This window comes from Ailuropoda melanoleuca, chromosome 6 (genome assembly GCF_002007445.2).
Source record: "Ailuropoda melanoleuca isolate Jingjing chromosome 6, ASM200744v2, whole genome shotgun sequence".
NCBI classification, from domain to species: domain Eukaryota; kingdom Metazoa; phylum Chordata; class Mammalia; order Carnivora; family Ursidae; genus Ailuropoda; species Ailuropoda melanoleuca.
The window spans coordinates 65,982,282-65,996,473 of record NC_048223.1 but is presented as its reverse complement, the minus strand read 5'-3'; the positions used below and the strand labels follow the sequence as shown (position 1 = coordinate 65,996,473).

The following is a 14,192-nucleotide window of genomic DNA, read 5'->3' as shown; positions in this document are numbered from 1 at the left end:
AACACATTGGCCATGAGCCCCATGTAGACTGGGGAGGGAATATATGCATAAAGAGAAAGATTAGGTATATCATTTAGATGTAATCATGTGTAATAGAGATAAAATCATGTATCTTTATATGGTGTATAGAGGTTTATTAAGTACCAGAAAAAGGCAGTTAATAACTGTTCATCCTTTTGAACTTAGAAATCTAATTCTTAAGAACTGTTAGTGTGATAGTTATTGTACTGTGATCCAGACCTTTGCTTCCTTGCCATGAAGGGTTTCTTGTACTGCACAGCGGTTCTGAGCATAGACCTTAGAATTATATGCCCTAGGTTCAAAACCCAGGCACTGACTAGCTCCTTGACCTTGGATAGGGGGCTTACCCTCTGTGAGCCTCAATTTCCTTACCTGTAAAATGGCAAAAATAATAGTTTTCTCCTCCTAGGGAGAATATAAGGATCAGATCAGATACTTTGTGTGGGAAGCTTAGTACAGTACCGCGTGTGTAGGAAGCCTTCCATTAAGTTTAATTTGTATCCCCACCATCATCCCTGGAGTCAGGGGCAGTGAACTGTTCTGTACTATACCGGGGCCCATCTTGTGGGGTGAGTTCGAGTTTGGGCTGCTCCACCGTGTACATCCTCACTGATCCCTGCCCTGGCTCCCTAGCAGACTCTAGCAGGTGTCAGTACTGGCAAGAACTTCAGGGGCTCAGGACGTCTCACGTTTAGGTAAATCCTACAAAAGAGAGTTTATCAGACCCAGCCAACTCTTGCCCACATGTCCCAGGTAAGGATTTCTCTGGATTCTCTGAATCTCCTGATAACCTGATAATGTTCCAGGAATTTTGAATGCATGCGGTAGTGCCATAGGAAAAATAACAAAGTGTGGATGTTGTGTTTGCATATATTGATAGAACATTGGAATCAAGCCAGTCACTGTGGCAACTAGAGTGTTTGCTCATCCTCTGTTTTGACATCTTTGAGAGCGGGGCTCCATCGTGTGTCAGCAACAGTGTGGTCTGCAGCTCCCCCCGACACCTGTCATGTTGCTAGGAGATTTCTTCCCCCACAATAGAGTATTAGAAGGTACTTGGCGAGGAGAGCCCATAATGTCATCATACATTTACAGCCCGTTTGTCTGATTTATAAGTCCAAATAGCTATTTAAAAATTCCAAATCAGGCTTTGTCAGGCAGCCCCACTCCTTTGTCATCTACAAATCAAACTGTTATGTTTAAAGCAGTAAATAGCGAATGACTGTACATGCGGCCTCAAAGCAGGTGTCCCAGGCTTGCCAATATCAAATCGTACCACGGGATATTTATAAGCAGTATAGCCTGGAAATGCACCCACTGCTTTCTTCAGCAGAACTTAGCTTTTCAAATAACGTTTCAGGTATATCTCCCGAACATAAACAAGATGTCAATGCAAGCGGTATTGGATTACCTTTATACCAAGCAGTTGTCACCTAACTTGGACCTGGACCCACTGGAATTAATTGCCTTGGCAAACAGATTTTGCCTGCCACACCTGGTTGCACTCGCAGGTAAGTCTGATGACTCGGGGCCATGCAGGGTCTGACTGTCAAATTTATCAAAATCACATTTAAACAAATACATCGTTTCCAGGGAATAAAAATTAAATTTGTATCACCCAGTATAGGACTGTCTTGTGCAGGGTCATATAAATTGATCAGATGCATCAGACAGCCCACTTCAATTCCTCAAATATTTCTTAACACCTGCTTTGTGGTCAACCCTGTAGGGGGGACGCCGTTATCAAGATGAGTGTCGCATGATCCCTGCCCTTGAGACCCATGCTCTGTGTAATCTGCCTCATCTGTGAACCGTGGGATTGGAAATAAAACCGTGGTGTCCATATGATTCCCCTGACGTGTGCTCAGACACAGTCTTTAAGAAAGGGTGGGAGGAGGCAGTGGGGAAGAACAGAGGCTGCAGAGCCAGGCTGCTCGGGTTCGGATGCTGACGCCACCGTTTACTGGCTAGATGACTTCACGCTTCACTCCGCGTCCGCTCGCTCTCTCTCCAGCATGGGGATCATGTTATTCTCCCGCTGAGTTGTTACAAAGATTAAGGAGCTAAGATATATATAAAGTTCTCAGAACAGTGTCTGGCACCTAGTAAGCCTTATGTAAGTGGTTTTTTTAAAGCTATTTTAGAAAATGTTCTGACATTGTCAAGAGCATTTTGGGAGAAAGAAGAAAGGGGGACTTGGCTTCACTTCCCAAAATCTCATGCATCATTTCTGGACACGTTCACTTGTTAGGCTGAAGCAGGTCTAAATAGGATACATGTATTATTCACATACCTGTTTCTTAAACGTGCACCTTCGGCTTCATTCACCAGGCGGGTCAGTTAGCAGTCAGGGCGTTTGTCACTAGGTCAGCTGACTCCTGTGAGCCACAAAAGCAGAAATTGTGGCAGTTCTGTATGTCGGCTTGTGTCCCCAGCATACAGTAAACCACCTGAGCGTATTAGCTTCCCAGTAAATACATGTTGAATCATGAAATGAATGAAAATGAATGTTTGAACAAACCAACTGGTCATATCTGCACTTGACTTTCTGGCAGTGTCTCTAGAAAGAAATGCACTTCTCTGGACTCCAGGTTGCTGCTACACTCGGCCAGCTGGAGACCCAAGTCCTCTCCACGCCTTCCTTCTTCCCCCACTGGATAGAAAGATAGAAACGAGATCATTGAAGCACTGCTACTGACTTTTTAAAAACCGTTTTTAACCCACACCCCCGAAGTCACGGGTCCACAAGATTGTCCTGCTTACAAATGTTAACTCTAGGAGGCTGTGGTGGGCAGTTCCTTTTTTCAAAAGTGTAGGTTCTGATCATTTGACTATCCAGTGTTTACAAGTATTTATCCTTTGAGGATGAATTTCTTATTTTTAAATGGTCAAAAACAATTTGGAAGCAAATCTGTTTAACGAGGTTTGTGATTAATGTTGAACTAGTGCTGGTTTTGCTTAAATATGAAGCAATGGTGATGAAAACGTGGACCGACCTCTCCGCGAAAGGAACTGAATCAAAGAGAGGTTCTGGTGTGAACTGCAGACTTCTCTGCCTGTTTCCTTTTGTTATTCAATGCTACTATTACTGCTAGGATTAAATACACAGCTGCCTAAGATGATCCCTTTAATCATTTGTAATGTTGGGTAAGTATAGAGCATTCAGAACATTGTTTTTAAACATCAGTTTCTGGGGTAAAAATGCGTTGCAAGCCAGTGTGTTAAATGAGTATCAAGAAATGTTGCTGTTACCTAAAATCAGAAAGTCTGATGACTTGTTCGGAAAATGTAGTTCCAAATAGTTCTTTTCCAAGCCATCTGACAAAAGTTGTGCCAAAGAAACCATTCCCATCTAGATATCGTACTGACCAGATAGAGACATGTTGACTACCAAGTGTGTAAACAGAAGGTAAGCAGGTTTGGGACAGTTTCCTAGATTAGAAGAACAGATGCATGTGAGAGGCTCAACCTCAAGGAGCCACGAGCGTGGGCCTAGACTGCACCCACACGCATCCATCCCAGAGGCAGGGGACGGCCCAAACAGAGGCAAGAGCCCGCTCTGGCTCAGAACCACAATTTAGATTCAGCTTAGAAGCCTTGGGCCCAGCTCCCAGGCAGAAGTGGCTCTCACAGCTAGATTTTTGTTACTTCCAGTTGAAGGCCCCCCCCCCAGTCTTTAGAATCTAATGGGCTGAACAGAATGTCACCCATCTGCAGCTGTTGAGAAAGACATCTGCATTCACATTTTTAATTCCCCATAAGGATTCATTCCCGTTACTCAGTCCTTCCACTCTCAGAGATTGTGGAGAATTGGAGTGATATGAGTGGGGAAACTTCCTGTTTGACAAAACAGGAAGATACTAGAGAGTCTCGAGGATTCTAGGAAGGCACTGAACTGTCTAGAGCAACACTATCCAATGGAACTTTCTGCAATGATGGAAACGTTCTGTGTCCCTGTTGCCCAATACACATGTGGCGTTGAGCACTTCACTGTTCAGACTAGTGTGGCTGAGGGTGTGAATTTTTAATTTTATATAATATCAATTTAAGTTTCAATCGGCTCATGTGGCCAGTAGTCACCGTACTGGGCAATGAAGGTCTGGAGGACTCCAGCTATTTCAGAAGCATTAACAAGTGTCCTCAAGTCGGTGCAGTGGCCCGAGACCAGAATTCCCCATGCTGAAAGGCCCCCCATCACAGTGGGCCCTGAGTTCAGTTTGCATGACTGCCAGAGCTGTGTCCCATATTCCTCTCCTCTTAGGTGGTCCCAGACCAGACTCTGCAGGTGAGGTGTCTGGCTTGCAAGGGTATGGTTCGACCATCTCCCGTTCTCTCTCTTCCCCAGAGCAGTATGCTGTCCAGGAGCTGACCAAGGCCGCGATGAGTGGCGTGGGCATTGACGGGGAAGTGCTCTCCTATTTGGAATTGGCCCAGGTTTGTAACAATTTGCCTTTCACCTTGTAAGTGTGTTCAACCAGTTCATTTAATGCTGATAAAACATTCCGCTGTTGCATCTGTCTAAATAAAGATGTCACCACTGAGTCACAGAGGGCCCTGTGTACACTGAGAAGATCTGAGAGTTTCACGTTTCATGCACCATTCCCCCTGCTGGGCTTCGTTTGAGAAAACAACACGGACCCTACCCCACGCCAGCCCCATTGTCCCCCGAGGCACCAGCTTCACATGTGGGAGAACAACTTGGGGCATGATAGGGGAAGGTTCTGTCCCTCCTTGTTTGAATTCTTGGACACATATTGGCCAAGATCAGACGGTTTCTAGAACTCCATGAAGCCCTGTAATGCCCTACCTCTCACTGCAGCTCTCCTGGGGTTTTCCAAAATCAGTATTTGTTAATATCAATATTATGATTCCATAATCCCCGTACACACTTGCACTCTTCCAGAGAGGCCCCGAGGTCCGGGTTCAGCTTTGTGACAAATAACTTACTCAAGGCACGAAGCCAAACTCTGCCTCAGTTTCCTTATCTGTAAGGAATGGGGATCATAATTCACATCCTATCAACCTTACAGATTATTTTGAGAATCAGGCAGAAGAGAATGTGCAAGAAAGTGTGAAGAGTAGAACTGTCTCGCAAGCACGGGATGCTTCGTCCCTGGCATAGACTTACTGACAGTGAGTTTACACTCCGAAGGACTGAAGGAAAAAATTCCTCCGTCCTTTCTTCAGCCCATCGGGTTCGGTTTTCTTTGTTCCCTCTCTGTTAGGGCAGTGGTTTATGAAGCCTTAGGTCAGGTGAGTTGAGTGGATCTTTCTCAAGCAAGGGAGAGGAGGTGGTTTCAGGGGGAGGAGGGAGGCAAGTAGCAGGCCAAGTTGCCTTTCCACCTGTGGCTAGAAGAATAGTTCAGATTCAAAAGGGGAAAGGGCAGAATCGGACTTGACAGCCACCTGCTCGTTCGGACTGACACAACAAGTATTTGTGGTTTTCTCCCCACGCATCCGGCACCACCCTTGACAAAAGGACACGTGGATATGAATGGCAGATTCTCTGCCCTCCGGGCAATCACAGACAGTGCGAGAAATAGAAGCTCACATTATTAGAATCCAACTTGAAAAAGAGCCTAACAGAGATTACAGTGAAAACCCAGAGCAGACATCTATGGCAGTAGGACCAGCAAGGCCCCATCAGAATGGGTTGTCCACACTTGGGATTTGAGGTTTCTTGAAACAGGTCCAGGGCACGGTTCATGACTTGTGCTCTCCAGTAAGTTCTCCTCCTGGAGAAAAATGAAACGACCCAGTACTGCATGTAGGGCCAGTCTACTTGAGATGATGACTTGCAGTTAGTTGTGTCTGCTCCCGTCCCTGCCCTGACAAGCCTGGGCAGGAAGAGTGTAGGCTGGAGCCTCCCATACCGTAGCTCATTCACAAGACCCTCGCCTAGGGGCACGCGGGGTTTACTTAATGAGCCGTGTGCAGACAGGTGGCACCCGATCTGTTGCATTTTCCAATGTCCGTGGTATAAAAACCCCCGCCTGACCAATATTAACAACGTGAAATTGCTGACCTCGGCGTAGGGGAGAAATGTGCACCGTTGACACTCTTGGGCAGGTCCCAGCCAACTCCAGGACACCAGTGCCCGACTCTTAATTTCAGAAAGAAATCTGATCTCAAGAGAAGTTGGAAGCACCAGCAAAAATGCTCTATAATGTTGGGGTTGCAACTCTCAGAGTTTCTTGAGTGATTTCCTGAGGAAATGGGCCTTCGTTCACAGCAGAGATGTGGGCCCCCGAGGAAGCACCCTGTAGGTTTCAGGGTTTCTCCTGCTCAAAGAAACCTCAAGACCTACAAACTGAATGGATAGCTGAGGACACGGACAAAGTGTGGGGTGGGGGGAGACTTGCCAGATTTGGGGAGGAATGGGGAGGTGACTGTGGCATTTTGAGCACCAAGTCTGTTTTGGTCACAGCTCCCTCAGCTGCTCCCTCCCCGCAAGCATCTGCTCAGAAGGGAGATGTTGGGGAGAGTTGGGTCCCTACCACCCCGCCCACACCGCCCGCTTTTCTTATGTAACCAAAGGACAGGTACAGGACAGTCACACATTCCTCGGTCTCTTTCAGATCTTTGGCCCCAGCAAGGCGAGCTCTGACATGCGACAGGGGGTGCTCCGTGGCTGAGGCTTCCTTAACCACAGTCCATGTCGCTGCTTTGCCGCCGGCTGGCACCTTCCAGAAGCCACAGTCATTTATCACTGGCGGGCCAGTGGCGGGGGAGGCTGGGAGGCGAGGAGTGCTTTTAGCCCCTGATCCGATAACGGTGATTATTTTCGGTGTACCTGTCACAGGGGTAAGGGAGGGGTGTGCCAAACGCTATATTGGACTGACGTCGGCACCACACCCAACGTCAAAACACGGTAGTCAAAACAAGAGGTGTCCCGAATCAGTCACGTGGGCCCTTTATCTCTGTCACCTCTACGGTGGCTGACGATTTCCCTGTGGCCCCACTTTAGAAAGTAGAGTCTGACCCCCTTTTGGTCACTTCCCTGTAGTTCCACAACGCCCACCAGCTGGCTGCCTGGTGTTTGCATCACATCTGCACGAACTACAACAGTGTGTGTTCCAAGTTCCGCAAGGAGATCAAATCGAAATCCGCAGGTGAGACCGCGGGTTCCCATCGGTCGGGTTCTCATCGCCTCTGGCTGACGCGGTGACCCTCTGTGCCCTTGAGCAGGTGTACGGGCAGCGGGCAGCTCCGGGAGAAGTCCTTGTGATTGGCTGGCGGTTGGTCACACGCCTGTGACGTGACACAAGGAACGGTGGGGTGGGAATTCTCTTGGAGAACTTCGTGCTTGGGGGATCTGCGTGGAGCGGGACCCGGGGTTCCCTGCCGCAGAGCACGCGGAGCTGGAGGGCTCACCCTTGTCTGGGGAGGCGTGCCGAGGAGCAGGCTTCCCCTGGGAAACCAAGCGGCCCTGGGTTCAGGTTCTCCGGGCCCGGCTGCTTCAGGCAAGTGATTCTAACTCTCGAAACCTGAGTGTCCCATCTGCCGATGGTCCTGCCCGTCATCCCCACACTCCGGGTTGTCGGGAGGTTGTAGAAGAGAGATGTATGAGAAGCTCGGGGCACGGAGCCTAGACTATAGAAGCCGTCGACGAGCAGCGGGTCTCATCACCTGCATCTCTCTTGCCCAGACAACCAGGAATACTTCGAGCGGCACCGCTGGCCCCCAGTGTGGTACCTGAAGGAGGAAGACCACTACCAGCGTGTGAAAAGGGAACGCGAGAAGGAAGATATTGCACTAAACAAACATCACTCGAGACGAAAGTGGTGCTTCTGGAATTCGTCTCCGGCAGTCGCCTGAGGAGGAAGAGAGACAAAAATCAGTAATCTGACACACCACTTCTAAAAGCACTACTGTAAAATTAGTCTTCTTATTAGAGATAAGTCGTAGTTCAGGTTTCAGGCACTGATCCTCCTCCTCCGTTGTGCATTTATCTGTGTCGGGATCAAAGCGCAAGCTCCCCATCAATTAGCCTGGGCAAAAAGGGAAGTTGATGCTCACTGCATTCCTTAAACTTATATGTATATTTTTTGTTAGAAGGCTTAATAAACTTTAGTCCGTTATTTCGTTTCTTTTTATACAAAGGAGAAAAAAAAATCCAGCTTTCATGTTTCAAAGTCCAAATTGGAAAATATTTTTATATGGTCTCTTGTATTTTGTTGAAACGAAAATACTATGTATTACTTTATTTTACAGGCCACAAATTAACCATGAAGTCGCCCTGTGATTCTCTTTGCCCACATGACCACCAGGCATTATTGCATAATTAGAGGGTTATGCTTTCGTTGTGAAGTACAGGGCTGGAGCGAAATTCCCCCAAGCGCAAGTTAGCGTTTAATCTTTGTTCTGCCGAATAACACTGGTATAATTACCGAGTCAACTCCAAGAATGCGTATTTACAATATTTGCCGTGTAAGTGCTAGTGATTATATGGTTATATGTGCCAGGTAAAATATAGTGATACCAAGTCTTCTGTTGTTTAAAATGTCCAGATTCAAAAGGATGATCTTTATAATCATTAGAAGGGCTTATTCAATCCCAGCATTACCCAGGGCAAACCCACTGCTGGACCTGAACACAAGAGCTACCATTGAGAGCGTTGGTGTTTGGGTGGCTGTGTGCGGGTTTGTGTCTCTCCGTGCCCCTGGATCTTGCCATGCTTCTGCGTGCAGATTCTTCAAAGACTTGAACTGAGATGGGCAAGGGAAGGGATCCCCAGCCTTTGTCCCGTCATCTGCAGGCTCGTCACATCTCACCCACGGAAACAGGCTTCCTCAGGTCTCTCACCTGCAGCCAACTTCACTTTGTAAGACACGCATTTTTAACTCTTCCCAGGGAAAAATCAGGCCACTGTAGAAGTAGGCTGAGGCAGACCACCCACCCCTGCTGAAGGTCAGCGGGGCCTGTGAAGGCGCAAAGCTGGAGGCTGGGTCGTCTAGGGTCCGTGCATTCTCCAACGCAGACAGGAGTCTTATTCCAAGAGTCTAGGAAATGGTGCTATTGTGAGTTAGTCCTGACCCTTTGTCATTCTGAGTTTTCAGTGTTAAAACAGAAAGTATTGAGCAGGGGAGCTTTGGAGAGGCGGTCAGTCTTTGCTTCTCTGTACATTACTATGTTACTGCTCTCATACAGAGCATTTCAAGGCCGCAGCGCCATACCTGTTGTGGGATGGGCGTGGTGGGGGCAGGGGCGGGGGCTTATTTTGTTGGGAGGTCGACTTACTGATGCTAAAGGCTGTTGATTTTTTTCCTAGCTTTCGAAAGTTGGAAAAGAGACAGTTGAGTCCAAACCCCAATGTTGACAACCATATGCATTTGAAAATGTATCCAGATTATAGATGGACCTTTATTACTGGCAGTGGATACACACCAGATCCAAGAGTTTGGAAAGGCCCAGAAAGGCCTCACCCTCCCATGACAAGGGAGAGGGCAGTAGAGTAGAAATGGATGGTTGTAAATGCATCTACTTTAAGTTTTGGTCAATAGGATTGTAAATCATTAGCGGAAGGAGAAAGGAGACAGAATGAGAGGATAAATGTCAAGACTCAGGAAGAATTGACATATATCCCAACATAGAATGGTAGAAGTTGAGTTTTTAGTGAGTGGTCAGAGTTGAATTAATACAACCAAAGTTCCCGTGTGATTGTAATCTTGCCAAAACATAATGGACATATAAATGAACCTGGGGTATAAGCAATAATACCCACTAGTGTTTGTTATCAGCTACTGTAACCAAGTGGCCGGTTCATTTGGTTGATGCTGATTATGGCCTTTAATCATGGTGGTTTGTTTCGTGTTTTTTATTTCACAAAAAGCCAATAAAATTGTTTAGCTATAAAATGCCTCCTTTTTTTTTTTTTAAGGACTACCAAAATATCATGTGTGTGACTTAAATAGCCTTTTCTGACAACTATCAGAGCTGTCAAGGTGCTGGGTCCCAGGGGCTGTGTATGCTTCCATAACAAGGCAGCTTCAATGACTGTCGTCTCTGTTTTCAGTACTGCCAGCAGAGTTTCCAGTGCCACCATGTACATGAGGGACCTGGCTTTCTGCTCTTGGATAATACAGTTATGTCACTAGACACATTAGAGCGTTGGAAAAAACCAATGAGAAACCACCACAACCTTAAACTCTTGTTCTTCTCCAATGAACTGTTGTTTGAAACAACACTCTTCAGGGGCGCCTGCGTGACGCAGCGGGTTAAGCGTCCCACTCTTCGTTTCAGCTCAGGTCTGAGATCGAGCCCTGAGTTGGGCTCTCTACTCCGTGCGGAGTCTTGAGATTCTCTCTCCATCTCCCTCTGCTCCTCCCACTTGTGTGCGCTCTCTTTCTCTCTCCCCCAAAATAAATAAATCTTTTAATAAATAAACAAAACAACGCTCTTCCATGTCCTCCTAAAACCTAATAAAAGCCGACCTCTCCTTTCTCTCTTCCGACTTGCCTGTGGTTCCTCATAACCTGCACGTGCTGAGCACCAACTACTCTGCTAATCCCTGAAGGAACTGATTTTGCTAATAAAATCACTGGCTATTTTCTTTTTAAGGTTGACACAACCAAAGTTTGGGCATCTTTTTTTATTCCCTCCCAAACTAATAAAAAGAAATCCCTTTGATTTGATGATTCATGGTAGTTCCGATCAGAGTGGGTATTTACCCAGGGGGTGCTAAGCTTAACTTTTGTGTGAAAAGACACACAACCTCTCTAAGCCTTGGTCACCTAAAACACGGGAATGGCTTGCACTGAGTATTTGGTGCAGATTAAATGAGACGATTTAAGTAAAAGGCCTCGGTACGGCACCTGGCATAGAGTAAGCTCTCAGTGTATGAACCTGTGACTGTTGAGACACGAAATCCAAGAGAAGACAACACCATGTGTTCCAGGGACAATTTGGGCTTTTCCTCATTCCTCTTAAAACAAGTGCCCACCTTGCTGCTTAATCCTTCATGACGGTGATTTAAAAATTAGAAAATAAGAGCAATGGGAAAGTAAAAGAAGGAAAAAAATACAAGCTGGAATGAAAAGGCCAGCGGTGGGAGCACGGAGGAGGATGTAGCACTCTCCAAGAGGCTTCCCCCTCCCTGGACCACCTCTGTGGAATAAGGGAGCACTGCAAGGCCAAACTTGGCTAAGCCTCTGATCCATTTGGAGCACTTTCTTTTTCTTTCCTCCCAGTCCTTTTTCTTCTTATTTTTGGCTGCAAAGAGTCTAGTTAACCAGGCTCCTCAATGCCCCTGAGAACTTAGCATTATCCACTTCAGTCCTGCAAGGCCCTCCTTCTTCCAGAAAATCCAGTCCCATAACATGTTCACTCTATGTCTTTCCATGTGTGGCTATCCTTATATACAGCATTGTTTCAGGCGTAATACATTCCCTTGATCTGCAATTGCCAACTAACCTCCTTGCACACACCCTGGGGTCGAGATCTAAAAAAAACAGATTCCAGGACTCACTCCACGTAGACAGAATCAAAGCCTCTAAGCTGACGGACATGTACGGGAACTCATTGGTGAGCTGACTGAGTGATGAAAACCTGCCCTGCACTCAGTTAATAGGATTCTAGAGAATTCGGGACTCAAAAAACCAGAAAGGTCCTGACCTAGCCCAGAGCCTGGCTGTCCTCTGGCCCATCAGAGGAGAAATGGGGCTTAACTCGCTGCCACCTGAGGGGCTTTAAGAGGCTCTCCCGATGGTGAAAGTCGTTGCATACTGGGATGAGTTCATCAGTGCCCTCTGGCTCTGGTATTTTGTATCACGTGACCCTCATGAAGGGCAAGGGGACAAGATGGCTTCTCAAGAGCCCCTTGAACACCAACATTCCCAAAGTTCTGCCTTTAAAGAATCCCTAGTGAGCTTGCATGCACACTGAAGGTTGCCTTCTAGTTTTATGTCACATGAAGTCTAAAGAAAGAGTAACCTGCTAGTAACAAATCCGATAGATTGCTCAAACTGTCTGGGAGACTTTCAGATTCTTTTGAGTCTTGAATTCTCTAGACTCTATCACCCTGAATATGAAACTTCCCTCTTTGCTAGTTTCCCCACCCTGAGTGGTAAATCGAGAGCAACTTCCCCTAATTCATCAGACGAGCATGTTCAGACCACCGTGATCTCTCTCCCAGCCCTGCCCCCCCTGGGGTGCGGGGACTTCACCGTCACCACTGCCCAGATAGCCTTTTACTCTGAATCGCAGAGATTTCTTTAAAGATAAGCAGTCATGGGGCGCCTGGGTGGCTCAGTCAGTTAAGCGTCTGCCTTGGGCTCCGGTCATGATTCCGGGTCCTGGGATCAAGCCCGTGTCTGGCTCCTTGCTCAGTGGGGAGCCTGCTTCTCCCTCTACCTTTGTCCCCTGGTTTGTGCACTCTCTCTCTTAAATAAATAAATAAAATTTTTTTTAAAAATTTAAAAAATAAACAAAAATAAAAATAAGTAGTCATAGTTAATGGCCAAATATTTGGCATTTTCAACCCCTAGAGAAATGCGCTTACCAATCTTTAATGATAATAATAATTTGGACTATCTCCCCAGCAGATTTCATACTGCTATTTACCCTTGCTCTCACTTTGCCCACATTTGTGTAGACAGCCTGTGTGGTGAGGCCTTGGTGTTAAGATGACCTTTCACACGTTCTTTCAGTTTTATTCAAGTGTTTTGTCATAAGCCATCACTTGAATTGATGTTCCACGCCTTGGCACCAATCTACCAGAGTCCCAAAAACTGCTGTGAGAACCATAATAATAATAAATCAATCACATTTTTGTGTATATATTATGGCTAAGCTCTACGATTAGTGCTTTACATACATTTGTCCCATTTAATTCTCACATTACCTTTTGGGGAAGGTAATGGGTTCCCCAGAAGCAGACCCTGAGATGAAGATTCACATTCGAGTGATTCACTTAGAAAGTGCCCTTAGGTGAGACCAACAAAAGAGAGGAAGGAAGGAGGCAGCTACAAAGCCAAGCAGGGACAGTTTCAGCAAGTCCCACCCTTAACCTGATGTCAAGGCATGCCTGGAGTATAAAGTACACCTCGGGGTTGGCTTTCTTATTCCTGCAATGGTGGTCAAAGGCTAAGTGCCCTGGGCAGGGAAGGGGCAGGGAATAAGTGTAAACCCCTGGTAATTTAAGGCAGTTAGCCATTGGAGAATTGAGGGAAGGGGCTCCAGAGCCATGCAGGAAATCCTCCCCTGAGAGTCACAGGTCTGGGCTGTTAAAGGTAAGTAAAAGAACACAGAAGTCACAGAGGGACACTCAGAAAAGTAAGAAGGACCCAAGGGCATCAGGGAGGAGAACAGACTAATCTGCCCACTAACCTCCATTTTGAAATTCTGCGAAGCCACCTGGACAATTTGATGGGCACGTTGATGGAAGTTTCATATGCTGGGGAGTAAATATGGATGAAAAGCTTTGCATCCTCTTTCTTCTCTGTCAAAAAACTACTAAAATCGTTTTGAAGACCACCAGAAGATAAATTCATCTTGATTAACTTGCCAAAATTAGAGAATCTCAAACATAATCATCCTTCCCAAAATGTACACAAGACCTTATTTGAAAGGACATCATTGAATTTTCCCTAGATTGTGCAAAGCATATTTAATAATTATTTACTCGAACCTAAACAAATTTCTGCCACACGGAATTTTATAGACTTCTGGAAAAGGCCCAGGATAGCAATTCTGATTCTCCCTCGATATCCCCATCTTCTCTCCCCCAACACACATACAGAATCAGTCCAGGAGAGAAGATCACAGACTAGAGTTAAGGTAGACTTTTACAGTTTTTATGTCAATATGAACTGCTTGATTTTCATGGCATTCACTGCCTGATTTTTATTGAGGCTACCATAGGACCTGAGGTAAAGTTGTTGCCTCCAGGCTAAACATTGGCATCTAGACCTGACTCCTAAGTTTAACAGAGCATTCCTCCCACTTGCCCAAGTGCAAAGCAACTCTTGCAGCTACAGCCATTGGGCAGTGTCTCCCCCTAGATCATTGTTCTGATTTTATTCCAACAGTTCTATAGGGAATAAAATGGTTTTATTGATCCATGTATCTTCTTGCAACTTACCTGGATGGGGGTGTGGGAGGGGTAAATATCTGAGCTCATCCCATTGGCGTACTTTTTTGTTTTCTTTTCACAGTTTGGGTTGTTTCTGATG

The 14,192-nt window shown here is 46.2% G+C and overlaps 1 protein-coding gene across 13 annotated transcripts in view; it reads left to right on the top strand.

Annotated features, from left to right (window-relative positions):
• The window catches only part of RHOBTB1 (Rho related BTB domain containing 1), a 119,841-nt gene extending 110,512 nt beyond the window's left edge, over positions 1 to 9,329 (top strand). For 12 of the 13 annotated variants that reach the window (XM_011219549.3, XM_034662568.1, XM_011219547.3 and 9 more), the window contains 4 exons: positions 1,382 to 1,532; positions 4,367 to 4,455; positions 7,028 to 7,133; positions 7,670 to 7,839. In XM_011219549.3, the coding sequence (XP_011217851.1) occupies positions 1,382 to 1,532; positions 4,367 to 4,455; positions 7,028 to 7,133; positions 7,670 to 7,839 (516 nt within the window). Of the gene's footprint in view, positions 1 to 1,381; positions 1,533 to 4,366; positions 4,456 to 7,027; positions 7,134 to 7,669 lie in introns of all 13 variants that reach the window. The other variant, XM_002915099.4, reaches the window with a different exon arrangement.
• The last annotated feature ends 4,863 nt before the right edge of the window (positions 9,330 to 14,192 follow it).